Below are 27,173 nucleotides of genomic sequence, written 5' to 3'. Positions count from 1 at the left end.
TGCCAGTATTTAAAAGACATCTATGAAATCTTATTTATGTTTATAATTTTTATTGTGGGCTTTTGAAAGGGTTGCTTGAAGGATTCTGGGATGATCTGCACTCTCTCCATATGCCAGCAACAGCAGAACTGGCTCAGTGGCTCTTGGGGACTGTCAGAGAGGGCCAGTCTGCCTCTGTGTCATAGCTGTAACAGTCTGCTGCACAAACAAATTCCCAGTGTTGGGAATGCATTTGGCCAGCTTGTTTTACTCTGAATTACAGTGGCATTGGAAATAATAATCTTGCACTCTTTCTGAGAGAGCAACTTATTTTAAACTGTTGCTTGGATCTAAGTAAAGTAAAATGTATTATTTATTTCTCATCAACTGCTGTACTCAGGTAGAGCTCACAGTATAACAGCCCCCCTCTCAGAAATCATTCTGGGATTTAACAGTGTTGAATTCTGTGTCTTGGGAGGGAAATGGGACAGAAATCCACACTGAGCATTAAATTCATTCCTACCTGATGCTCCTGTGATATCCATTGCCTTTAGATTTCTTGCCTTTATTATTGTAATAGTTAGTCTACCAGCAGTTGGAAGGTAGCAGAGCGAAAACATGAGGTCACCAAGATCCACGTTATCCTGTTCCAAGAAAAGAAAGATAATGTGAAGCAATAATAGCAATTTTTCTACTCCTAGAAGGTTTTAAAGATAAAAATATACCTTTGGGCATCTGCAGTTATGCAGGAAAAGCTGAATTCTCATTCTGAAACATATCTGAAAAATCCAGCCATCCATGTGCATACAAAATTCAAATCACTCTGTTGCTAGACCACCAAAGTTCTGCAGCAAAAATGAGGTTATAGTTTCCAGCACTCAGTCCTTGGAGATGACACACATTTAAATGAGGAGGTGCACTGTGAGGGACTGGAAAACCTTTGTTCTATTCTATGCATTTTAGTGATTTTCCTGTTTCACTGACAAGCAGCCGCAAATGTCTGTGCCTTTCTCTCTCGTCTGCAGGAGGAAACCCACAGAGACAGTCATAGAAAAAAACCCCATGGTTTGGGAAGGACAAAGCTTTTTCCAGCTCTTAAGTTTGCATGAACTCTGGTGTGACAGGTCTGAAGTGTCTATGGCAATGGCACAATCTCCACCAGAAGAAGAGCAAGGGTTATTACTAATTGTTGATCACAATAATTACAATAATAACAAGAACAACCTCCTGTGCCTCACACAGGCAAGTTCCCTTAAGCAGACTTATCCATCTGTTTCATTGATAGAGTAATTTGCAGCCCTTTCCTGTGTTGATGGCATCAGGGTTCCAAAAAAAATTTTGCAAACCCTGTTTGCAGTTACAAAGCGTGACTATTTTTTTTAAAGAGGGAAATCCAGCTCTTTCATTAAAAAAAATAACTAAGGAAGGATTGCATTAAATGATTTCTTTGATTTGATTCACATTTTTTTGACTGAGTAGTGAATTCACACTTTCACAAACCTGTTTCCTGCAACTTAATATTTCATTCTTGACAGAAAAAAAAAAAAAAATAACCTTACCTTGAAATTAGCAATTTCAAGGCCACATTCCAGGTTTTATAGGGAAGGGAAATGCATCTGTTGTAGAGTATGATTATCTTGCTTACTTAGCTTTGTGCAAATCTTCTCGTCTTTCCCAAGCTGGTTCCTTCTCTGTCAGTCACCAAAAGCTGAAGGGTGGTGGATGACAGAGAAGGAGAGGGAAAATACCTGGAAAGAGCCCCCAGCCCAGGTTTGTGTCTGAGGCAGCTGCTGCCCAGCCCGATGCCCAGAGCCTGTGCAGTCCCTTTGTGTCACTCCATGCATTAGCAGGGGACAGAAGCAGGACAGAAAGCGTTGCTGGCACAGAGCTGTAGAAAAATGTGTCAGAAGGGAATTCTGGAGGTCACTTGGTCCAACCCCTTGCTCAAGAGAGGCATCTTTGCTTTAGCTCACAGCTCTTTCAAAGAAAAAGCCCAACAGGTACAGTCATTCCAAAGTAAGTCCTTTCCTTGCGCTGTTATTTAAGAGATGCAGTCAAAGAAGGAAAAGGCTGATATTATGGGCCATTTTTCAGGAATAACCAGCTTTTAACCCTATCACCTTTTCCATTCTGAAGATCAGTGTTTCAGGGTGGCTGAAAAGCTAATAAAGGCTGGAACAATATCGAGGTGGCTGCTGTGACTCAGGCTGTTTAGTGCCTCTTGATAGCTCCCACTTGGAAGCAAACCTGCTGCAACAAATTGTGTCCCTGACTCACTTGGTGGGAGGATCAAAGTGCTGCTTGGGATGCTGTGAGAAGTCCTACAGGTTAAAGAGGTGTCAGCACATCCAGGAGAAATTTCTCTTGGCTAACACCTGCCCTTATCATTACAGGTAAATAACTGACCTCTGAGATTTTCCCAGTGATCAGCTGGAGATTGATACCCATAACAGGAAGAAAAGTTTTCACTTGTCTTTCCCCAGTGTGAGAGCAACTTCCAACATGTCAATGTACTTCCCCAACTCTGAGGTGCTGAGATTTGCAGCTGTGAAATTCTCTCTTGTGCTGCAACTCTGAGGGGACCAGAATTTCATGAGCCATTTAAAGATATTATTGATTGAAGCCATCTTTTGGGAATTTGTCACTCTTGCAAATATTGATAGTTTCTTTTTCCTGAATTGGTCACTACCCTTAAAAGACAGTGTTGTTGAATCAGTCAGGTTTTTACCTGTCCACAAAGAAGCCCATCAGGCATCTGCTGTTTTAACTGTGTATTTTGGCATACTTCAATATTGTCAGCTGTGGCATATTTATATGCATAAATATGGACAGTTTTTGACTGGGAATATTACATAATTTTTTGTAATTTATTTTGTAGCGCTTTGCAGTTGATCAGATAAGGGTTAGGTTTGACTTCAAATGTTTCAGAATGTACTGACACAGTATTTTGGATTTTATGTAATCAAGGAAATACTTCAATAAAAAACAACTGACCTATACATCACTGAAATATTTGTATATTTTTATATCTGTATTATAGAATAACCTTCTTACCTATTTTGTGCTACATTATGTTATACACTCAGTACATTATTACTTGATGCAGATATTTCCAACTGTTTTGTGTGTCTGAATACAAAATTCAGAGCCATACTCCGTATTGAATACTCCATATTCAACTCCAGTGCTCCATGTGGTGCCTAGGAATTCATTCTGTAAGTACTATAAATTTTCTGCCACTACCAAATACAGAAGTTTCCACTTCAGACTTGATCATCCTGAATGAACATTTTAAAAAAATTTTTATCCAATTTTTATCAAGAAGTTTATAGGTAAATTAATTATTATACAATTGTTTTAGGAATTGAATTCAGATGCCAAGAAAAATCAGAGAATCACAGAATGTCCTGATTTGGAAGGGACCCACAAGGATCAGGGAGTCCCATCACATCCCTGCACAGAACAGCCTGAAGAGTCACACCCTGCATATATAACTGCAGAAATGAACTGCACAAATGAACTGCTTAGGAAAAGAATGGATCACATGTGTTGAATGCAGTATCAGGAATTAGGCCATAATATACTTACCCACAAGCTACAACTGAAAAATAATTGTCACCTGCACTGTGATGGGTTTTTTTAGCAAATGCTGTGATGGCAATACTTTGTTAATGCTTTGTGAAAAACTGCACCAGGCATTATATGGGAAAAACCCCAGAGTTATGCTGGAAAGAGAACCTGTGATTTCTTTAGTCTTTTCCAGTAGTAGAAGTTGTAGGTGTTGCAGCAATAGGTCACAGATGATTGTGAGATTGTCTGTTCACAAGCCATTGCCTGAGAATGAGACTGGAGGGAAGCTTGCAGGCTGCAGCAGGGAACAGACACCTTTTTCCATGCAAATCCTTCTCTCAGTCTGAACAAAGAGGCCCTATCTTCTCATACTTTCATTTTAAATTGTAGGGAATTAATGACTACTCCATCATACTGGCTACTTGTAAAGTATGGAAAGGATTTTTATAACAGACAGAGCCTTGCCCCTTGTCCTGGCTATTCCTCCCTGTCTTACCCCTATTTTCTCTAATCAAAGGGCAACATTGAAAATTTTTACAAACAATGGGTCCTCAAGGCCCAGTTAGAAAGGTTTAATGAGGGAATGTTCTTCAGAGTCCCACAAACTTTGACTGCCCCCTGTGGTGGTGAAACAGCAGCCAAAGGCTAAAAACAATCCTGACTGGAGCTGACAGAATCCATGAGAAAGCTGACAGCTCTTCCTTAGCATTACCACAGATTGATTGATGTATTATTTCTTTGGCTTCTTTATTTACTATTTGTTTTTCTAATTCATCTTGCAGTTGCTCTATGAACTGCAAATATGGCTCTGTAGCACGCTGGTTTATGGCTGTGTGGCTTTGAGATGGCGTGGACATGTCAGCAACTTTTAATATTGCCTGCAATCCCAGATCTTTGGCCTGCTGCTTCACTAGCAGAGCCCCCAGAATCTGCTGGTGTGTGTTCATCTCTCTGGGGGGATACAGGCACCATGCTCTGGCTGGAGACCAGCCCTGTCATGGGCATGAGCCTCACATCCAGCAAACATAAATCTTTCCCTACAAATGCAGCTTTTTAACAGCCAGTGTATCAGAGCGCAGAGAGGATTAGTGCACACCTTCACAAGTTTAGAATCACTGAGCTACACGGCTTAAGCCACGGATTGTCACTAAAGGTGTGCTGTATTAGCAAGAAGTCGCTTTGAGGAACAGAATTAACAAGCTCAGAGGGCAGGATCTTGTGCAAGGATTAGTTCCTGTTTGAATTGAGCGCTTAGGCATTTCTGTGTACGCTCCACAAAACGTGGCACTACAGGCATTACACTGCCAGGGGCATTTTGGAAGTCCTGCTCAGGAGAAGATTTCATAAATAGTGTAGGTTATCTAGTCATGCACGTTGTACTTTCCAAATTTGTGTCTAACCTCATTCAGTGTGGTCGTAATACCATGCTGGGCATGTTACAGTGCAACTGTGACAGTCCTAATATAACCAGACCTAAAGGCTGGTCACTTTCATTAGTAACTCAAAAGAAAATAATCAGAAGAAAAACTTAAATTGAAATTATAATTTACTTATATGTACATGCCCTATATTATTTTCCTTTTGGTCCCATTTAGCAGGAAGCATAACTGAATAAATATCCTCTAACAAACACACCACTCTCCCATTGTCCTCAAAACCTGCCCAGGTTCAGAGGCAGAAACACAGCCTTTATTTTTAATCTGTAACCTGCCTGTTCCTGTATTCTAAAAAAAGTGAAACAAGACTGGGATCAGCTTTGCTTTTGCAGTGCCCCAGGTTTGGGCCTCAGGCCCGGGGTGAGGGCTGAGTGCCTTGATGTTGTGAGCTGTGCCTTACAGGGAGCCTCTGGTAATCCCACCTGGACTTGTCTCTGAGCCCTTGCTGTGTTCCTGCAGTTCTTTATTCAGTGCAGCAAGAGCATGGAGCTTCTTCCTTGAAAATGTCCCAGTGTTACCTGGGAGAGTTCAAACCAGAGGTGTAAATCACAAGGTTTGCCTGAAAACTGCAAATGGGATGAATCCCATAATAATGAAACCTCAAGGTAGATCAGATTGCTGTTAGGAGCATGGAGACATATTATGCTTCCTTCTTGCTCTGTTCCTGGTGGAAATACTTGATGCATTATAAAAATAATTTTTTTTTTAATATTTTACAGTGGCTTCTACTGAAAAGGTTATCATTCCTGCTTTTCCCAGAAAACATTTCAGTTTTCCCCCTGTAAAACTAACCCAAAAGAAATATGCCTTTGAAAATGCTGAATTCTAATAGTGACATTAGCAGGCTTTTAGTCTATAATCACACATGATTTATAGTTTTAAAAATTATTCAATTTTGCTGGAGATTAGCCTGCAGGATAAATCCCTCCCCAGCACTGTGTCAGCAGCTCCATGCTGTTGCTTGGTGAGTTTAACTCAGCATATTAAACAGGGAGATGTGTAACCTCAAAGAGGATGGTGACTGAGGGTCCTGAAATGGCCTCACCTTTGATGCCTTTGAGGCTGCATTAAGCAGCTCAGGCTGGAGCAAACCTTCCCAGTGAAACCTCCAAGTCACCTGCTTGTTAGGGATATTCTGACAAATGGGAATGACATTTGGGATCAGAGCTCTCCTCTGCCTTCTCATAAATACATTCGAGTGCAGAAAATGGGTATGTAAAGCAGGCAGCAGGGGATGGAAGAAAACAAGACAATTTATATAATTTTGCTTCTGCCTCAGATCTGGAAGGAGATTTGCTGTCCCCAAGTTAGGCATTCATAAGGCTTGTGCTCATTTCTTTGGCAACTTGAGTTTTGTATTTCTGGAGCAGAGAAGCTGTGACGGGCCCGCACCACGCAGTGCCTGTGCCACTCTAATTAAAGCATATGTCTCAATTATACCAGGTTCCTCCCTTCTCCAGCTATAAAAAGACAGACACCACTTTTTCACTTTTCTGCTATGTTGCAAAACTAATTATGGGTTGTGAGGTGCCCACATGTATTTTTATGCATCTCACCAACCTAACATTAACTGGAGCACTTAGCAGGCGCTGATGCCCTTGCTTATTTCCTATTAAGTTAGTAACTCTTGAGAGAGGTTTTCGAGGCAGAAGTGGTTTTAGAGATTTGGTAAATGCCTGCTGCTGTGTCGGAGCTGTACAGCTCAGGCCATGGTAGCTCTGCATGCTGCCTCCTGGAGCAGCTGGGCATGTCTCTGCAAAGGACACAGGAAAACAGGAACAGAGCAGAGGTGTCATGGAATGAGAAGGTATCACTTGAATTTCACAGAAAGGACACATTGCCACTATTTTATTTAAGTCTCTCTTTCTTCTCCCCTCCAAGCTGAGGAGCATTAGTTGCATCTTAAGCAACAAAAAAATATTCCTAGTTACTTCCAAATCTTTCCTGGAATTAAGGTAATCAAAGGACACAGGAAAACAGGAACAGAGCAGAGGTGTCATGGAATGAGAAGGTATCACTTGAATTTCACAGAAAGGACACATTGCCACTATTTTATTTAAGTCTCTCTTTCTTCTCCCCTCCAAGCTGAGGAGCATTAGTTGCATCTTTAGCAACAAAAAATATTCCTAGTTACTTCCAAATCTTTCCTGGAATTAAGGGAATTAAACTACTACAGTGCAAGATAAGTTTCACTGTACCTCATTCTAACATTTGCTAATGAGGGGATTTGAATTTTGCAAGGATTTATTTCAGAGGAGGTTCACTCAGCTAAGGCAAGGATGAGTTAAGTACACTAGGTATATGTGTTAAGCCCAAATGACTTACACATGCTTTAAGTAGTGTTATCTGCTTTTTGGGATATACATTTATTAAATTACTTATCTGTGTTGAGAAGCTTGGAATAAGATTTGAGTGATAAGATACTAATTCTGCTGAGGAACATGTCCAGGACACAAATACTATACAAATCCCATAGACTATAACCTGGTTTGGGAATGATAGTAAAGCTAAAGTATCTAACATGAAGAATTTGTGAAGTTAGCTCTACTTTTTTTAATAATTTCACCACAGAGTCATTTTGAGTTATATCTATGAGAAATATATACAGATAAAAACTCTTTTGAAATGTTGGATTTTAATTGAATTTGCGTGTGACTAGGAGAGTGCCAGTTGCTTCTCACTACACATTTTGAGATGAATAGAAAAGATATGACTGGAAAATTCTATTTTCATGACATCTTAAATCAAAGAAATGAACCCTAGTAGAGGAGATATTTATTAATGCCTGAATCAATCCATATCTACAGAGATGTGATTAAGTAAAGTAAGTGGAAAATGAGAATGGCCTATCTTTTGGGATTATTCTTTTCATACATCAATGTCAGGCTATATTTCATGTTTTAAGTTAATTTTCAAGGGGTACCATTTTCTCACTGTGATTTCATTTTTTAAAAAAAATTATTTCATTGTCTCTATTTCTTCATGCTTTTCTTTAAAAATGAAAGCAAATAGGCAAAGAAGCCTTTTGAGCTTGGTATGTCTGGTTTCACTTACTGGGAAAGAACACGAACAAAGAATTCAGGAGCTTGTTTTCACTGCAGTGAAGGCATATGAGAAAGCTGAAGTGTTTGCATGTAATTCACTCTGGATTTTGCACTCAGTTTCCTGAGCATTTTGGCAACTTCTCTATGAAGACATGATCAAAAACAAAGCCAAGACCATTTCCTCTGTCTTCAGAGTGTGAAGATGTGGCTTTTTAGAGTTTGTGTTTTGGGTTTTTTGGGGTTTTTTCCTCTCCTGATTCCATTATCATTGTGTCATGACTACTTTTCTTTAATCTAGGCCACATAAGAAGGATTCTCCAGCCACAACTTTGTGCTGTGCCAGTCATTCAAGATGCCTCAGAAATGGGGGTGGTGGGAGCCAATGTAGGAGCCTTTCACTTTGTGAAAGATCTAGAACAAATGCAGCCAGTGTCCTTGAGAACATGCTCACAATTTTCTCCTGCCACAATGTCCTCAGCAGAATCAAGGACAGAGGCCTTTTCTTGTAGGTAATCAATGTACTTATCTCTCTAAAGACCCAACAACTCCAATGTCATCATTTACATCCTATAAATAAGTTGGCAGTGATTAACTGAATCTTTCCAATTGGTGAGCTGCATATGATCCTTGGGATGCATTTACAGGATATATTTGTTCTTAGAGTCATTTAAGACTTTATTGGTAAATTATTTTGTATTAAGATCCTTTTATAAAAGCCTTCATTCCATGGGATAAACTTTATCCCATACCTGTTCTTAAACATGTAAATATATAGATGTTCTTAAACACATATATATATGTAAACATATATATGTTCTTAAATTCTATAGATTTTACTAGCTTTGAATCCTTTATGCAGATTTTCAGCTCACAACAACTACAGTGGTTTGCTGAATCTGGGCCTAACAGTGAATCTAATGAATTTTCTTGTAGCTATTGAGTTAGAAATAATGTCTTAATTTGTTCCAAACTAAATTGATGAATGGCAGAGATAGTCTGAATTGAGCTAATGAAAATTAGCAGAGACATGACTGCAAAAGCTGGAATACTTGTCCTGTTTGTGTGTGTGTGCCTGTGTCAGAAATTGATTTCATGGGAAAAGCAGAAATGAGGCCTTCTGGAAGTGAAACTTCTGCAGAAAGTTAATAGAAGTCATTTTTAACTCCCTCATCAGTTATTAAGGAAAAAGTATAGAATTGGTTCTGAAGGTTTGCTAGATGTCATTGTTGGCCAGAGAGAAAAGTCAGTTGAAGTTTAAGTTTCTCCTTGCAAATTAAACTATTCATCTGAAAGTTATGTTAGTTTCTTGAATTGTTAGTGCCTTTTATTTTTTTTAATTATTCTATGGCTTGTCACTTCCTAGAAAATGGAAAGTTCAGTATGGATTTAATAATACAAAAAATTCTGCCCTGGCCCGTGTTTTCTAGGCTGCCTTGGATAATTTTGGTTGGTACTGGGAGGCAGGCTGTGTTTATGGGTGGGTGAGTGGGTGTAGGTCAGGGAAGGCTTGAAAAGTAGAGGAAATAACTGTGCCTTCATGGTGGGATGTATAAAAATGGCACAACCTGTGAGAAGTGAGTTCACAATCAAGGTGCCGTGGAGAAATTGGCTCCTCCCTTTCTTCCACCTCGAGGTATCCCCACCTCATCAGTGCTCACACCTTTGGAATGACACTTCCAGAGCCTCCTGAGGGTGGATTTGGTTTCCCACTCCTAAAGCTTTAAGGGGGAGCACTCTGGCACAGAGCTGAGTCAGACCTTTCCCTCTGCAGGGAAGGCAGTGGTTGCTTCAGAAATGTTGACAAGTTTTGGAATAGCAATGAAATGCAAATTGCCTTAGACGGGAATATGTGTTTGGAGGGCATGTGCTTTCTTGAAAGGAATTGAGGAGGGAGCTTCCACTGGGAAAAATAAGAGTGTTGATGTCAAGTGAAGGTGGTAGAAATGGAAGGACAGGTAGGTCAGGCAGACAGGGAATGTTCCACAGAGGGCAGTGGCACAAACCAGTGGAACGGTGCAATCTGGAAAACTGGGACACTGACTGGATTTGTTCTGAAGCAGTCATTGCCTAAATTAAGGACAAAAGTTTTTATGAATGTCCATCAGCATCTGTCATGTGAAACCCAGTAATTTTCCCACAGGCTGTTACTGATTTGGATTAGACCTCTCTTTTTTGTGAAAGAGCAAGACTGAAAAGACCAAAGTGAAGCAGAGGTTAATGGCATTGTAGTATGCACTGCCTTAAACCAGTTTAACCTGGGGGGGGCCAACCTTGCAGATTGAAAAGAAAACTTTTAGTGAACATCACAGAGATGGAAAGAGATGAGAAAATAAACCCCCATAGTTTCAAGGCCAAAGGCTGGTTTGTTATATGAAGGAGAGGCTAAATTGTGTGTTAAGTGTTCAGTATCTCTAGGCAAACATGAGCTTGAAGAAAATGAAGCAGCAAATCCATTCTAATGCATAAAATTATTTTTACCATGAATTATTTGCCAGTTACCCTTTGCTTCCATTCTGACATAAGTTGAAAGATATGTTCAATTATCTCCATATACCACTAATAATGAAAATTTCAAATACATCGAAGAAAAATTGCAAGGGAGGAAGCGGGTTTTAAAGGGAAGTTAACTAATCAAAATGTTTTAATCCAAAATGTCTTGCCTGTTATTTTTTTTCTCCCTAGTGTGTTAAAATGAAAATGTCAATTTAAACTAGATCTGTATGTAAATGAATGGATTGGCCTTTCACTCTACCTTGAGTTACAATGGCTGCACGTGAACTCACAGCTCCACTAAAATATCAATTTCTTTCTCAGTGCAGGCATTTTGTGTTGTGCAAAGCAGCAGTCTGCTACATCATGTATTCTGAGCACATCACTCTGAGGAGAGAAACTAAGTACCTGGGTAATGCTGCAAAAAGATGGAGAAAGTCAAAGTATCAGGGAAAAAGAAGTTCTTTTCAGTCTGCAGAAGCACCTATAATGTGTTGTGGATGTACCCATGTTCATTACACTCACATTAAATGTTCTGTACTGACTTTGCCCCTCAGGCTTAGCACAAGGTGTTCACAAAATGGGTAATATGGAAAGGCCATTTTCACAAATCTGAATGTACTATTAGTCTAAGTTTTCTCTACAATTTTCCATAAATTGATACAAAAAAAAGGAGCAGTCCAAATAGCATCGTGCTTGAAAAACACGTTTGACGTTAAAAGTTAACGTCAAACTCTATGCTGCAGTAGCCTGCCATTCTAGAAATGTTCTCTGAGATATGTTTAATTTTTTATTTAATCAGATGTCTCTTCATAGATTTTTTCCATTGAAATTTTCACTAAATTCTCCTCCAGGTGTGATTTCAGGGAGAAGATATGGGGGCCAGTGTAAAGAATGCAGAAGCTGGAGAAGCACATGTGCCTTGCTCCCTGCAAACAGGCAGCAAAGCAGCCCTTACATCCTGACCCCTTGGACACATTGTGCTCCCCTCACAGACCACAAAAATAACTTTAGTGCCATTAATCCAAACCCTGCCAGATCATTTAAAAATTCTTCTGAGTGGAACAGGCTGCCCAGGGAAGTGGTGGGGTCACCAAGGATTTAGAAGACATGGGGATGTGGCACTCAGGGTTCAGTGGTGGCCTTGGCAGTGCTGGGTTAATGGCTGGACTACTTGATCTGCAGGGTCTTTTCCAACCTAAACAATTCTGGGGTTCTGTGATATCAGGATATCAATTCCACATTCAATGAAATCCCCGGTGCGCCTTTTCTCTGTCTCTGATCCTTTTTGGCTTCTCATCCCACTAAAAAAGTAATACAAGTGTTATTACCTAAGCTGGACTTTACAAAAGCAATATTTTCTGTGAGTAGCTCCTTTTAAGTTCAGTGCCAATTCAGCAGGTGGGGAAAGCAGCAATGACTTATGAATCTATTTCTCCTACTTTTTTCCCCCCTATTATTTACAAAGGGATTTTCTTCATTGCTATTAAAAGTTTGGTTTATTTTTTTTTTTATTTATTTATTTTTATTTTTACTTTTTTCTCTCTGGAGACAATTTTGGGCCATGCATGCCCTCAGGTTGGGCAACACTGAGGATCCTTCACAAGAAGAAGTATTTTTTGCTGCTAAAAAGCAACTTCATTTCTAGAATTCCCTGATACTGAAGTTCTGTTCCCTTTGACTTGGTTGCTATTAAGTGGTGCCACAAAATACAAAACAAAAATACACTTTCTGATTTGTCACTTGTGTAACAGTAACCTAAATTTTTTTTTTTTTTTTTTTTTTTTTTACTTTTCCTAGGCGTCCTTGTGATTCTAAAGCCAATAATCAAGTGTCTTTCTGCTGAAATTTCTCCGTTTTCTCTCTGGAGACAATTTTGGGCCATGCATGCCCTCAGGTTGGGCAACACTGAGGATCCTTCACAAGAAGAAGTATTTTTTGCTGCTAAAAAGCAACTTCATTTCTAGAATTCCCTGATACTGAAGTTCTGTTCCCTTTGACTTGGTTGCTATTAAGTGGTGCCACAAAATACAAAACAAAAATACACTTTCTGATTTGTCACTTGTGTAACAGTAACCTAAATAACAGTAACAGTTGTATAACACTAACTGTGCCAGACTCCAATGCACCATCTACAGAAAGCTTCCTCCACCTGAGAAAAGGTGAAAAGGGATCATTGTGACTCCAAACCAGCTCTGAGAGCACTCCACATCACCTTCCATTGGAACAAAAGCACAACTAAATTTCAGAACACACATTGTACTAGTAACGCTCCTATATAAAAATGCCCACTTTTAAAGACAGAGAAAACAATTTCCACAGAAGTTTCATTTACTTCTTTTATGTGTATATAGAAAAGAAAATATCTGCACATTTCAAAGTGAAGCAGCCAAGGTAAAGAGAATGCACTAAAATACTGCTGGCAGTGTTTTACTAATGGATGGGGTGCAAAGGTGTGCTTTGAGTGTCCTTGCACAGCCATTTCATCTTAACTGCAACTTAAGACTTTAATCTTATAAAACCTAGTTATTAAATATGTCAATATGGATGAAACTCCTGCAGCTTCAATACTGCAAAATGATCTCATTTTATAACTTAGAATCTCTCTGGTTTCCAAATGCAAAATGAATTAAAGCAGTAGTGGGAGGAAGAAAGAGGATGACAAGAAAATTAATGATAACCAGACAGCATCTTACCAGAAGTGTGGACAAGAGGACAATTTTCATCCTTTGGTTCTCAAACCATACTAAAAAGAAAATTCCACATTTGAATCAGGAGAGATGTTGGGGTTTTGGTGATGTTTTTTTGAGGCATGGGGTGGAAACATGGGAGACAATGCTCTTCTGTTTCCTCCTAGATTTCATAACAGTCTGCAAAACCTGCTGACTGCAAGTCATGCTGAGATGCTGTTGGTATCTAACCCTCAAAGCAGAGGTTAGAGGTATCTAACCTCTCAAACCAACGCCACAGAATCCACGGTGATCCACTTCTCTCAGGCAGTACCAGGAGCATTTCAGTGTTTCCTGGTCTGGTCATTGCTGGTGCTGGCCAGAAGTTAGTTCTTGCAAATCCAGCTGCCTGCTTTTCTTCAGAGACAGCTCTGGACTATTGTCATTAGGACACAAATTGACACACACTGGGATATGTGGATCTGGTCATGGAGAATTCATGCTGTTGCTGTGTATCATCCCCCTACCTTCCAAATAAACATAATTATTTTAATCATGAAGCTGCTAAGCAGTTTACCAACCCAGCACTACATCTACTTAGCAAAACAAAAGACTGTCAGGAAGCTGAAGGAAGGTGAAGAGAGAATACAGGAATCCATTTTAGAAAATGCAGACTCTGAAATCAGTGTATCATCCATCCAGGTGTCTACAGCCTGAGCAGGGGAAGATGTGATTGTGCAGAGTGTGATAACAGCTCTTCTTCTGTAACACTTGTTCTCTATCAGATGTGTTCCTGCCTCCCTATTATATTTAGATGTGCACTGGAGGCAATTTTAGGGCCACTTCAGTGAGCACGTTTTTTCTCCTAAAGAATGCACAGAGGGTAGTGTAAGATGTGAGACAAAGAGAGCACTAAATATAGAAGTGCTTTAGTGCTTTAAGTCCATAAAGATGAGTCAACAGAACCCTCTCCTCCTGGCAGATTCTTCTTCTAACTTGTTTTACCTGACACATGCTACATGTGAAACACACCTAGAGAGGAAAATGACTGTTTTCTGCAGCTTGTTCTGCTCTTCCTCATGGAATTATGAGTGTGGTGAGCTGCCCAGACTTAGAGCTGGTTATGATATATTTTTAGAATAAATGGTATCATTCAGTACATTCTCACTTATGGGTAGGGGAAAAAAAAAGTAAGTAACACTGTTAGGCAGCTTGTGACTTAAAATCTCATGGTCACTTAAATGCCTTCTCAAGTTTTCAGTTTATTTGAATCAGTTTGATTAGTTTTGGAATTGAAATAATTTGATGGTTTTAGATGAGAGATGTGAACTGGCTTGTCCTAAATTATGAGTAGACTTTAGAACTCTGTTGATCTGATTTTGGGGGCTTGATTTGAAACCTTAAAAGGGCATAACTTCAATTTTTTTGGAAGTATGATTTTGAAAGAATTTAGTGACCGTCCTGATTCAAAACCGTCAGAAAAGGATGTGTGTGCTGATTTTGCACTGAAATGTTTCCCAAAATAAGTAACTTTTGAGAAGAACATGATGATGGGGATGAAGACAGTGAGCATCTAATGCTATAGATGCATTTTTTTAAAAATATATCTGTATTGTAATGAAAAAAGCATCACTGTTACAGATGGGATAAGAAGCTTTTTATGTGTCCTTTTAGGATAAAAAGCTTGGTGTCAAATGAAGTGTTTTTCATGGCTTTCCCAAGAATGCTGGTGCTCTATATATTAAGTAAAGTGAAGGATTTGGAAAAGGAGCTGGAAAATGAGAAACAATGCTGAGCTACCAAAAGGGATGGGTCAGGGTGCTCACAGCAGAAATCTTAGGGGAAAATAATCTGTCTTCATTCCGTCAGGATGGCTGCAGCCAGTCAGAAATGAAGAAGCAGATGCTGGACCCAGGTAATTTCTGATGGAGAGAACCCTATCTGCTTTCTTCAAAACCAAAGTTGATAACTCGCTCACATTTTAATAATCAGGTTTTGGGGGAGGAGGACTACCTTCAAATCTTTGCTGAGTAGGTCATTTTCAGGTGTATTTTTTTTTTTTTTTTTTGTAGAGAGGAATAGAATATTCTTCAGTTCTATTGCATTTCCTGATGCATAGCTCAGGCTACCTGTTTATTATTTCATTTGTCTTTTTTGTACTGTTTACAAGATACTATTTCCAGACTACAGCAAGAGGATGTGCACGAAATCTGAGCTTCAGTGGGAATTCCTTCCCTAACTTTACATCAGAGTCAGGATCTAATCCTGAGCACTACTCATTTCTACGTGTATAAAGTGTGGTGGTCCCAACAGAGTGAAGTTTATAGTTAAATTAGCATTTACTGTAAGATTCTGTGCTCAGTGAAGTGCAGATATTGAAAGGTTTTCATTATTTTAAAGTGATTCCTTTCTTCCTGATGATCATAAATATCTCTCTAGGGTGCTTGAAACAAAACTCTGCTGCTTTTTTCCTATCATTTTTGTACACACTTTTGTTTCACTTTACTGCATACATATTTATTTTATTGTTGGGGTTATTCAGAAGAATTTTCATAATGCAGATCAGATGGTTGATTACATCACAGCTGGCTTTTAAAAATACTTATAAAACCCCAGCATGCTTTTAAAGAGAAAACACATATAGAGTTCAATGAATTCTGAAAAGCAATGTACAAAATACAGTATGGAGAATTGTTCTTTTGTTCTTTGGAGTTAACCTTCAAAGTGTTTCTCCTATTCACTGCTCCTTTCCAGATAATTTTACTGCAGGAAACAGGAGGAGATGTTAGGTAGGGGGGGCAATGACTTTAGAAACACATTCTGAGGGTGTCAGTAATTGGTTGCCTGGAAAGAAAACTGATGTTTCCTGATGTTGTGATAAACTGCTGGTTTTTTAGATGCCAGGTTTGCCCCAAATATCTGAGAGGGGGATTTCTCCCCAATAGTTCATATAATCCACCGTGAAAACCACCAGCTGTCAGTTGTTTTCTGCTTCCCTGCCCATCACAAGCAAGAACCCACCACTAGTCAGGAATCCTCTTCCAGATGGTGTACGTAGCTGTAATCTGAAGTTTGCCTGGTGAAGGGAGTAGTGAATGATTGAGCACTCACTGAGGTAAGGGGTAGCTTGTGACTCCTGTTTTCTGGAGTAAATAGAGCAAGGTGTTTAATCAAGCAATGAAGGGCCAGGAGAATGTAGCTACACAAATCACAAATGTCATGATAGCACAGACATTGCTAATGCATTCCCATCATTTGAGCATGTCACTTCTCCACAGGACATGGTGTGAAATGCTCACTCCAGATCTCTGTTAGGGAGCCACAGGAAGGCTCAGACACTGCACAAGCCTCTCTGCCTCATTTACCCCTGTGAATACTTCCAGTAACTTCAGCAAGACTAGCTACAGGGATCATAATATCCATGATTTTAGATTTGGACTGTGCATTGAGCCTGCATTGCCTTTGTGAGAACCAGTGCAGAATTCAGAGATTTGTGTGTTTGTCATTTAATCTTCCCCAGGCAAGCACAAAGCACTGTTGCCATGGCCTGTTGGATTTTTTGCAGGGAACACCACACTTTTCATGTTGCTCCTGATACACATGTATTCAGAATGTTTAGAGAAATGAGCGTACGTGACAGGAAATGAAACGAAACAGTGAATTAAAATGAAGTTCTCTGCCGCAAAGGCGTCATAAAGCCGGGGCTGATAAATCTCGATGAAAAAGCATTCAGTCAGGTCCTCAGTTCTGCTGTTGTTTCTTTAGCTCAGCTCTCAGAAAAATAGCTCACTTAGCATGAAAGAGTGATGCCTTCTGCCCCTCTTCCCCTGGGTGGTTTGGCTGCCTGTTTTTCACAAAGTGAAAGAAGGGAGGAGCAGAGCTGTGGATCTCTCTGCCATGACCTGAGCGAGGCTCTCTGTAGAAAGAGCCCTCGTGCTCTGAGGGGCTGCGACTGAACACAGCAAAGCTGCCACACACCTCCACCTCCACAGCCACCCAGGGAGAAACAGCGCCTCCACAATATCTGGAATTCTCCCAGCAGGACAGAATATTCTGAGTTGGAAGGAACCCACAAGCATCACCCAGCCCAACCCTTCAGTGAACAGCCCTTACAGGGATTGAATCCCCAACCTTGGCATTATCAGCTCCTGCTCTGACCAGCACAGCCAATCTTGCACTAAATCTTAGCAAACATGGTTTGTGTGTCCTTTGAAGTTCCTACTGTCATGTTTGGCAGTTCAAAGTTTCCTGGATGAGGAGAAAAGCTAGAGAATCTATAGATACATATATAGATACACACTGTGGGAATAATATCCTTCTCCTCAGGTCAGCTCCTGCTTCAGCTGCAGCTTCCAATGTTTTCCCCCTACAGAGCAGTGGAGAGGTCTGAAGGCAGTCCTTGTGTGGTTATTTAGCAAACGGTATAGCCTTATCTTAATTTTGGCAAGATCTATAATTTAATCTCATGCCTCCTAGCACTAGTTGTGATCCAGCAACTCCTCCCTTCTGTACAGCTGATACTTTGTCCTCTGTTACAGATCCTGGAATCCTGAGAGGTTGAAGGGTGACACAGCTGACATCCTCTAATAAGAATTTGAAGGGAGCCAGACAAATCTTTTGGTGAGAGAAGTGGCACTTTTGGTGTGCGTAGTGGCACTTTCTCTCTCACCTGTTTACCTGGGTCACAGGTGTACTAGAGGAGACGAAGGCAGGGCTGTGCCCTGGCACATCCACATTTCAGGCTGTGTTAGGATGCCAGCTTGTTGGATTTGGTGTGCTGGAGGTGCTTCCCAAACAGCCCTGCTGTCCCCTGCCCCAGCTCCCAGGACATCCTTCTGTGATCCAGGGCACACTTACAGTGAACCCCTAAGGAAACAGAAAAAGTCCACTTACTCTTAAATAAAAGGCCCTGCCAAAATAACATGAGGACTGGGTAAACAGACTGCACAGAGAGGGAACTGTAAAACTCTGAAAAACTCTCCCTGTTTGGTGGAGAAAGATGCCTGATGGCTGTGATATCTAGTGGGGATTAAAGGCTAAAAATGGCTTGAGGCTTTTCACATAAGCACAGTATGTTCTTATGAGGGAAGAATACTTTCAAGTTTGGCTCCAAATATTGAAACTTAATTTAAAGAGTAGGATTTTGCAGAAATTTTGATAAATCCATAAGCTATTGAAATGCTTTTTGTGACCTCTGCTAGAAAAAAAACTAGAGTAAGCATTCCCAAAACTGTTCAATAATTAAATGCGTGTTTGAAGCAATTTTTTTCCCCTGCCTGGCTAAATACATGTTTAAATTGAAAGTTATATAACCCTGTAGAAAAAAAGGCTATGGCACAGTCTAATCCTGAATTATGTGCAGAATGGTTACAACCAAGATCCCTTTAATACAGCTATTTTAGTCCCAGCACTGTGCAAATGCTCTTTGCTTGTCTTCAAGAATTGCTGCCTATGAATTGTAAAATACTGGAGCAAGATTTTTTTGGTATTTGCAGCTCCCACTGACAATTTTGGATGGTATAATTGAAGGACAGGCTTGGCTGACCGGGATCACATTCTGCCTTTGGTTTATGTGCAGTCAGTGTTGCTGTGGGCTTTTTCTCTCCCAGAGCCTTGCTTGAGAGAGATTTCTGGGAGAAAAAAAGGATTGGCAGAGGAGGGTGAGAAGAAAGGAGAAGGGGGACGTGTGGAACAGGGACACTCAGAGACGCTTCCACTAACAAGGAAGCAGGAATTTAGGATGGTGTCTGACCTTTTTCAGCATGCAGCTAATGTGTTGAGGAAATTATTCTTCATACACCACTGCTGTTCTGGGGCTGTTCTACCAGGGAAACATGGAGGATACAAGGACCATGGAGAACTCAAGAAGATGCTGCACTGATGGGCAGGGAAAGTATCAGTTTAGAAAGCAGCATTCTAATTCGATAAGGAATTTTGAGTTATTTCCATTTTGAAGCAGAATACCCATCACTTGACTCGAAACAATTTGATTTCAAAATATTTTAAAATATATAGTCATAGAAGGGCATTCTGAATGAGAAATAAAAAGATCTTATTTTGAAATTTCAGCTTTCTCAAAATACTAACTTTGAACTACCTTTTCTATTAAATTTTTAACTGGAATGATGCCATTTCTACTACATAGGGATTGTTTTTATTCTTTTGGCTGCTTCAGCTTCTTTTGTTTGGTTGATTTTTTTTGTATGTAGGGTTTTTTTTTTGTAGAGAAATATCCATCCTGAGAAAGCTCCCTAGGAAATTCTGATGGCCACGCTCCTGGGCTCTGTAAACTTCACACGGTGCATACACATGGACACAACTCTCTGAATTATTATTTCCTTAAACTGGTCCCAAACCCCCAGTAAATGGTAGCTGAAGCCTCAGTGATATTACAGGATCCATCCTGTTTCTGCCCATGCCTGTGGAATTACAAGGCTGTTGGGAAACCCCTTGCAGGAAAAAGTCTTCACTCCTTTTAGAGCCAAGCTTGCAGTGCTTGTACTAATGAAAAAAAATTCCTTATCAAACCACTGCTCTCCAAGGCACTTGACTTTTTTTTACTCCTGACCCTTCCCAAGTTTTGTTGGTTAATATTCTCACCATTACCCAGTTGCTCCAGCAGAATTAGGCATATACTGCCTTTAACTTTCTGAAAACCTGTGAATATTTTATCTCCACCCTGTGTGATTGTACATAATTGTGTCTGTCCTTTGTTTAGCCATGCTGAGTGCTGGTCCCTAATAATTTAAATGTATGGCATTCCTGACAAATCTTCTCCTACAAAGTAATTATTACAATCATTAAATTTACAAAGAAAAAGCCACCGAAAGACAAAAGGAAAAGGCCAGTTTTGAAAATGAAGGCATATAAATAGTAGTTAAAAAGGTATGTAAAAAGAAAAACACTGGCTGCAGCTGTTCTCTACTCTACCCTGAGTACTATACCTGCTGTGCTGATACTGAAGCCTAATTAATTTCTATTTCCTCCTTACACTGGTGACCCTTAGGAACTGGAAGGATTAAAGATCTATGACTTTCCAGCATCTTTTGTCTATGAAATGATTCATTACACATGCACTTTCATTTTTTTTTCTGTACAGTTGATTAAGAACAGACAGAAAAAATCACGCAACAAAGGGTGACTCAGGAGAAGATGAATATCCACTGATCTGCCTCTCAAAGGCAATTATACTTTCTGGTTTTGGTGGTTTTTTAGTACTTCTGGTTTTGATATTGGTTTTTTGGTTTTGTTTTTTTTTTTTTTTTAAATAAAAAAAATAATTAAACAAGGTGAATCTTATCCCTTGTGTTTACTGCCTTAAAATAGCCATGAAATAGTTTTTGTTGCTGCTAAGCTTGTGCCATGATTTTAAACAGGGAAGATTCATGGGTTTGCAAATCTGTCTCTTCTAAAGAGACTTGCATTTGCAAATCAATTAAATAGGTACATCTCCACAACCATAACTGGTTGTTTCCCTGATACCAAAGCCTAAAGAAATAGAACACCAGGTTAACAGAGGATAGGTTTTCTGTATTAAAAAAAAAAAAAAAATAATTAATAAGTCAACTTTTGTTTCTCTTTTAGTGACACAAAAAAAATGTAGATATGGCACTTGACATTGACGGGCTGGATTTGAATTCATAAACACAGATTTGGTTTGTTTCTGTTCCTCCTCGAATTGAAAAGTTTTGTTAGCCACTGTAAACATTTTAAAGGCTTTTCTGAGCTCTTGCTCACTGCCGTCACTTCTCCAAACCCTGCAGGTTGCCAGAACAGGGATTTCAGAAACACTAGCTAAAACATCTTGACAAGCTAAACAGTTTTTAGAACTGGAGTAGGTGGACTTAGCTGACTTCCTGCCAGCTCCAGAGTCTGCACACTGTCGAGGGAGATAAGCAGAGCAAGCGGAGTGGATTAAGGCTGGTGCCAGCAATCTGCAGATCCTGGACCTGCTCTCATCTCTGCCATTAGCAGCGCCGTGTCCTGAGCAAGCCCTGTCCTTGTTGGCCAAGCCTGTTCCTCTGTAGGTGAGCTAGGGGCAGGATTTACCTGTTTCTCTCAAAGAATGTTTATTTTCCTCGATTTCTGAGGGTTTAAGCCCTCAGCGTTATGACCTGCACCTATTCATGTGCATTTGGCAGATGCTGAACTGCTCACAGCTCTTAGCAGGAATGGACCTGAGCAATGCAGCCTTTGAGGAAGATTTTTTCACTTCAGATTTCAGTATTTTATGCTTTTATTATGCTTTCCATGAACAACTGACTGAAAAACTTAGCCTCCTTTCATCTCTCTTCCACACATACTGTGGTTGGCATTAACATCTCCAAAACAGGGAACTTGAAACTTCCTTCTGGTGATGTTATGATTCCAGTTGCATCTCAGTTATACAACATAAATGCCTAAAAATACAAATTCTCAAATCTTTCTTGCTTGGGCAAACTCAAGAACAGCAGCAGTGAACAATTAGCATATTTAGAATGCAGAATTTCAAATACTTATAGACACCCTAATTTTTAACTCTCTCCTTGCCAAAACACTTAACATGCATTTCAACATGCATCTTAAATTAATTTTTTTTTCAATATGCTTTTATTTCCTGAATATGTGCAAAAGGAATTCAGCATTATCTGATATGCTGTTGTATTTTTGACCCAGACCCTAACAGAGCTTGAAGATTCTTACAAACAGATTAAATCAATTTCTTGGCTTTGAAATTTCTGGTTATTTCTGGAAGTCAAAGTGAACAACTTGATATACAGCTCATGTCTCTTCATAGCTTTGAACTATCCACAACTCTCTTTGGGGTTTTCGTAAACACATTCCTTAAAGTCTGTGGCATGCTACTTCTTAAATTCTATCTGTACTACCCAGGGTCTTGTTTCTGCTCTCTCTTAGATTCAGAAATATTTCCCTATATTTCCATTTCTATTTGCACTTTGATCTGTTGGGGTTTTTTGACATAAGAGAAAGCTGCCAATAGACTTTTAGGAATAGGATTTTTTTCAAAAAGTGTATATATGAACTTAAACATTCAGAAAAAGGAGCAGTTTTTGTTCCATGCCTATATATTAAACATAACTATATTTGACAACTGAAAAGATAGCATCAGTGGCAGAAGCTATTACACTCTAAGACCAAAGCCACGATTTTACCTGCTAAAATGACTTCCTTACTCCACTAATCCCCCTCATCTAAGTTAAGAAAACTCCTCAAGAAAGTTTACCTGCTTATCAAGTGCTGAGCACTCTGAGAATCCCGAGAGCCAGGAGGAACCAGAGCTGTATTTCCAGCTGGCTCTCCGTGCCCTGCATTGGCTAGTGATGTTTAACAAGCAACTTTTGACAGAGGATTTTCCTTTCTAGGGGCACAGCAAGTTATGAAAGAGGACACTTGGCACCTTCTGAAAGAGAAGGTTCTTCCTTTATCTGAAATGGACCATCTGACACCTTCCTGCTTCATATCTGACACCTTCTTCTTTCATGGCTTTCCATTTTATCTTGTGACAAAGCCATGTGTTTTCGCTTGATCCCACTTGAGTTTGAAGATGGCAACCAAGGAAATATCAGCCACTTGTTTTTTCTCTTCAAACATGCCATCAGTTTGTGAACAAATCCAACCAAAAACCCCACCCCAAACCCTGACTATGTTTTAGATGCTACTAAACAAAACATGCTAAGAAGAGAAACCCAAGCTAAAAATAAAAAGTATCCTGTTTTCTTGATAAACCATCTATTAGTGTAATATGACTGGTAGATATTAAAAAAAAAAAGGCAAAAAAAAAAAAAAAAGCTTATCTCTAGTTCATTTCATGCTCATGCTCATGCTAAAGTTGATCCACTTAATTATTTCTACCATTATACAGCCCACTGCTGCTTTTTTCCTGCCTGGATAAAAGTGTCAGTGTTACAGGAGAGAGATTTTATGCTCAGAGGGCCTTGGATTAGAAGAACAGTCATTTTGATATTGGTGATTCGTCTTTGGCACCAGACTGCTTTTAAGCATGTAAAAAATTTTTATGCTGACATGTGTCTGTGTTACGAAATAATTTCAAACACTGGGATGGTAACAGATGTTATAGTCCAAAGAATAAAAACTGCTGGTTTAGGATAAAAAAAAAATCTTCCAGTGTTATTAGAAAACAGAAGAAAGCACATGGCATAATAGGTCAGTTTAATGGCATTGTTTGCAGCAAAGCTGACATTTCAGGCATAATCTGCTGTGCTCACTTGAAGTAGGACATTTTGCTGGGCAGAGGAGGATTTGATACATTCTTTTATATTGCTGTGTCAAATTGGATTAGAACATAATAAAATGGAGAATGTAAAATAAAGGCCTTTGGGCTCACTGGTTAGGCAGTGTAATAAGATGCACAAGGAATTAAAATGAATTGTGCTCTTCAGAAGTATGACAAACCTGTCATGTGCAGTTTGTGTGGAGTTTCCCTTTTTCTCATTCATTTCCTAGGAATATCCTTCCTGTGTGCACTTTCTGCTGACCTACATAAAGTGAATTCCCTGCAGTGACTTTGCCCAGCATTTTTCTGTTCTCTTAATTATTATTTGAAACAAGACGACGTTTGAATATGAATTATTGAAAACCTGTTACAGTTGATACAGTTTTGGTTTCCAACCATAAACTTCCCAATGGGGCTCAAAACTACACCAAAATTTCTTTCTGAGTTTCACTAAAGCTGCCTGCTGGCCTGGAGAGCAGCCACAGGAGGATTCACTGCAGCAGCCTCACCGAGTAGCCCTGGATGAGGATCCAGCTTCTGCTGTCAGTCTGAGAGATATCTCAGCTCCACAGACAAGAAAATGGGCTGAAACTTGGTTTCGTAAATGATGCATGGAGTATTTCTCATAACCCCATGGAACGAATTCTAACATTTGAAATTTCGGAAATGTTAATTGGTAAGCCGGGTACTCCACACTTTCATTTATCTGCTACTCTTATCTCAGAACTCACATTACCCAAAATTGGATGTGTCTCCTATGCACCATGAGTCACTTGCTTTGAAAAGGCCTCTGTTAGCTGGAAAGCCAGTGACAAGTCTAGATGGCAGGTCGTGTGTTCTGTTTGGATAAACAGGGTTACACTTCATGGGAGAATTGGTATCAGGAGGAATTAATAAATGACTCATGTTGCAATCCTGAATTTCATTTCAGATATTACAGAAAATCTGAATACAAACGATATGCTGCATTACTTTTGAAATTTGGAAGAAGTGATTCAAAAGAAAATACCAGAGCCAATCTTCTGCCTCAGTTAAAGCAGGGAAAATGACCTGTTCATATCAAAGCAGCCCCAGTGTGCGTGCACACTCAGCTTTCAGTTGACTGTGAAAAATGAAGTTGATCTTTGGACACTTAATGCTGTATGAAGGCAGCCTTTCACTTGCAATGACTGTCATCTGCTCCGTCACATCCTTACTTTTCCCTTGCAGCTGAAAAGCAGTAACTTCTCCTACAAAAGCCAGGTTTATCCTCCCTGACACCAAGTGTCCATGCCCCTGCCTGTACCCCAAGTGAGCAACTGCTTGTGCAGCTGTTGCACTTCCATCCTCATGTGGGACAGGATTGTGCAGAGAATTCACCTTAAAACTAGGAAAATATCCTTTTTCATAAAGAATTTTCCAAGAAAAACAAAAATATTTAATCAATTTGGTCTGTAATATGGGCGTGTTAGCAGACCACAGAGGTATAAGGTGAGGGTCTGAATTCAGGCAAGTTATTTGTCTCAGAACATCCTTTACTTTTCAATGACTTCTTATTGTCAGCTAAGCAGATGTTTCAGTGCTTTCCTGAACCGAGGTCTAGCAAACTTACCCTTTGATCTTCCTGCTAATGATGTCTGGTTTATTTGACTCTAAAATGTGCACTCCACTGGAGTGTGGTTTGACACAGCAAATGAAATGTTTCCTGACACTTGGCACTGGTGCCTTCACCCCTGTGGATTTCTGCACTGTATCATTCTCACTGAAGGTCTGTCCTCCCGAGGATGCGTGGGATTCATCTCTAATGGCATTACAAGGAGTTTGGCTCCTGCTCTGAGTAGAAAGCTCCTTCTTTTTTGGAAGGAATTTCCATGATTTTATACCTAGTCACTGTTTGGACTCCTGCATAGAACTCGATAGCAGAGACTTTGGAATAACTGAAATGCAGACTTCTAAAATACATTCCTCATTTCCCTGGGAACACAATGATGCCAAACAAAGAGTTAAACCAATTCAGTGTGTTAAACCATTCACTGCTTTCATGGAACAGCATTGTATGAACTCTGTTTGGCTGGATTGTAGCTCTGGGGTTTTCTGACTTTATGAGAATAAAGTCTTCAGTCTTTTGAAGAACTGAAGATTGCTGCTTAAGAAATGTTGAGTCTGCAGTTCTGGCTGATTAGTGTGCTGTAAGTTACATAAAAAATCATGCAAAACAGGAAGATAGGCAAAATAAGAAAAGTAATATTTCCTTAAGTAAGTTTCAGATTAAGTAAGATTAAAACATTCTCCAGCACTTCTGCCCTATCAGCAGGGCAGTGACTAAGCCCACTGTCTCCAACATAAAACATTTTTTAATATATCCAAAGAACAAGAAATAAGGATTGAAAATGTACTGTCAATTTCCCTGGATTAAGGTCAAAGCTTGAGAAAGAGAGAGAATAGAGTATTTTCCTTTACAAATTCAACAGACAATTTCAGTTTTAATCAGATTAGGGAAATGAAGTCAGAAACAAATAAAATTCGAAAAGAAGAATTATAATACTTACATTGGTGACATATTCAATATCCTTCCAAATATTACATTCCCTGGGAAAATCTGCCAAATCTAAAAAATTATCCACTACCACTTGGCCAATCAAGTCGTGCCTGGAGAATCTGTCAAAGTCATACACAGAGAAATGGAGTTTCCTTGTGTTGAGATCATTGTAGGGGACAGTAAATAAAAAAACTTCATCAAATACTGGATTTAGGGTCTTTCTGTGCACTTTAGTCTGGTGTTTTGTTTTCCTGTCGGGGAGCAGATATATCTTCACATAGGGATCTGAAGTTCCAGAGAAGTCCTTTGCCGGCAGGTTGACGGCCTTGTGAATCTTCACTATCAGCTGCTCTAGATCACAGTCATACTTGAGGATGAAGTTGAGTTTTCCACAGGCCTTGCTGTTACTCCTCCGGCCGTCGTCCGTGTCCAGCGATCTCTGCTTGTACAGCTCTGGCTTGATGCGGCCGATGCCCGTCAGCTGCTCCTGCTTCTGCACCTGCTGGATGTTGAAGTCAGGGTTGGACAGGTTGAGCTGTCTCCGGAGTGAGTTGTGCCTTAAAGCCAAAAAGAAAGAATTGAAACAGGCGGTGCACACACGCTGAAGATCCCGCTCGCGTTCGGCGTTTCCGTAACGTACGACGGGGTCGGGATTTTAACAAAGGGATCAACCCTGACACCCGGCGTTTGTGAGAGCTGAACTTCAGCACCAGACTGCTACTGCCACATCCGTGTCTGTTCCCACGTCTCAGTCTGGAAATGGTTTGCTGATCACCCCACCAACTGTTTTCCTTTTTCTCTCACACCTGCTGTAATAAACTCTGTTGTCTGGAAAGCTCCTTTACTTTCATTAGCTGAGGATAAGAATGTTGCTTTCAGCTTTGGTCCAGTGAAATTTAATAATTCACACTTACTGTGACTGAAATTTCTCCTTCATGGACGGTAACAAAAATCAAATTTGCAATCCCTGTTGAGGTAGGGAGATGTGAAAGTGAAAGCTGAATTAGGTAAAAGCTTAATCTTCCATGAGTTCCATTTTATTGTCCTATTCATATGCAGCAATCACTCAGTGTATTGAAGCACCAGGAGCTCAGGTTGAACACAGAAAGAGCATGTGGAAAATGCCAGCACAGGATTAATCCAAAGCTGTCTATATTGAATGCAATCAGCAAGAGTTCCTCTGCTATAATTGTTCATTCATTCCTGGTAAATATCTGTTTACCCATGCTTAAA

The 27,173-nt window shown here is 39.8% G+C and overlaps 1 protein-coding gene across 1 annotated transcript in view; it reads right to left on the bottom strand.

Moving 5' to 3' along the window:
* The window catches only part of SYT9 (synaptotagmin 9), a 63,128-nt gene that overhangs the window by 2,083 nt on the left and 33,872 nt on the right, over nucleotides 1-27,173 (bottom strand). The window contains exons 4-5 of the mRNA XM_041485763.1: nucleotides 25,951-26,497; nucleotides 503-623 (exon numbers count right to left, since the gene is read on the bottom strand). Of these exons, the coding sequence (XP_041341697.1) occupies nucleotides 503-623; nucleotides 25,951-26,497 (668 nt within the window). The remainder of the gene's footprint in view (nucleotides 1-502; nucleotides 624-25,950; nucleotides 26,498-27,173) is intronic.

The sequence above is a fragment of the Pyrgilauda ruficollis genome, unplaced genomic scaffold, assembly GCF_017590135.1.
Source record: "Pyrgilauda ruficollis isolate IOZ18807 unplaced genomic scaffold, ASM1759013v1 scaffold119, whole genome shotgun sequence".
Classification (NCBI taxonomy): Eukaryota; Metazoa; Chordata; class Aves; order Passeriformes; family Passeridae; genus Pyrgilauda; species Pyrgilauda ruficollis.
The sequence above is the reverse complement of the archived record's forward strand: the minus strand, read 5'-3'. Positions and strand labels throughout refer to the sequence as shown.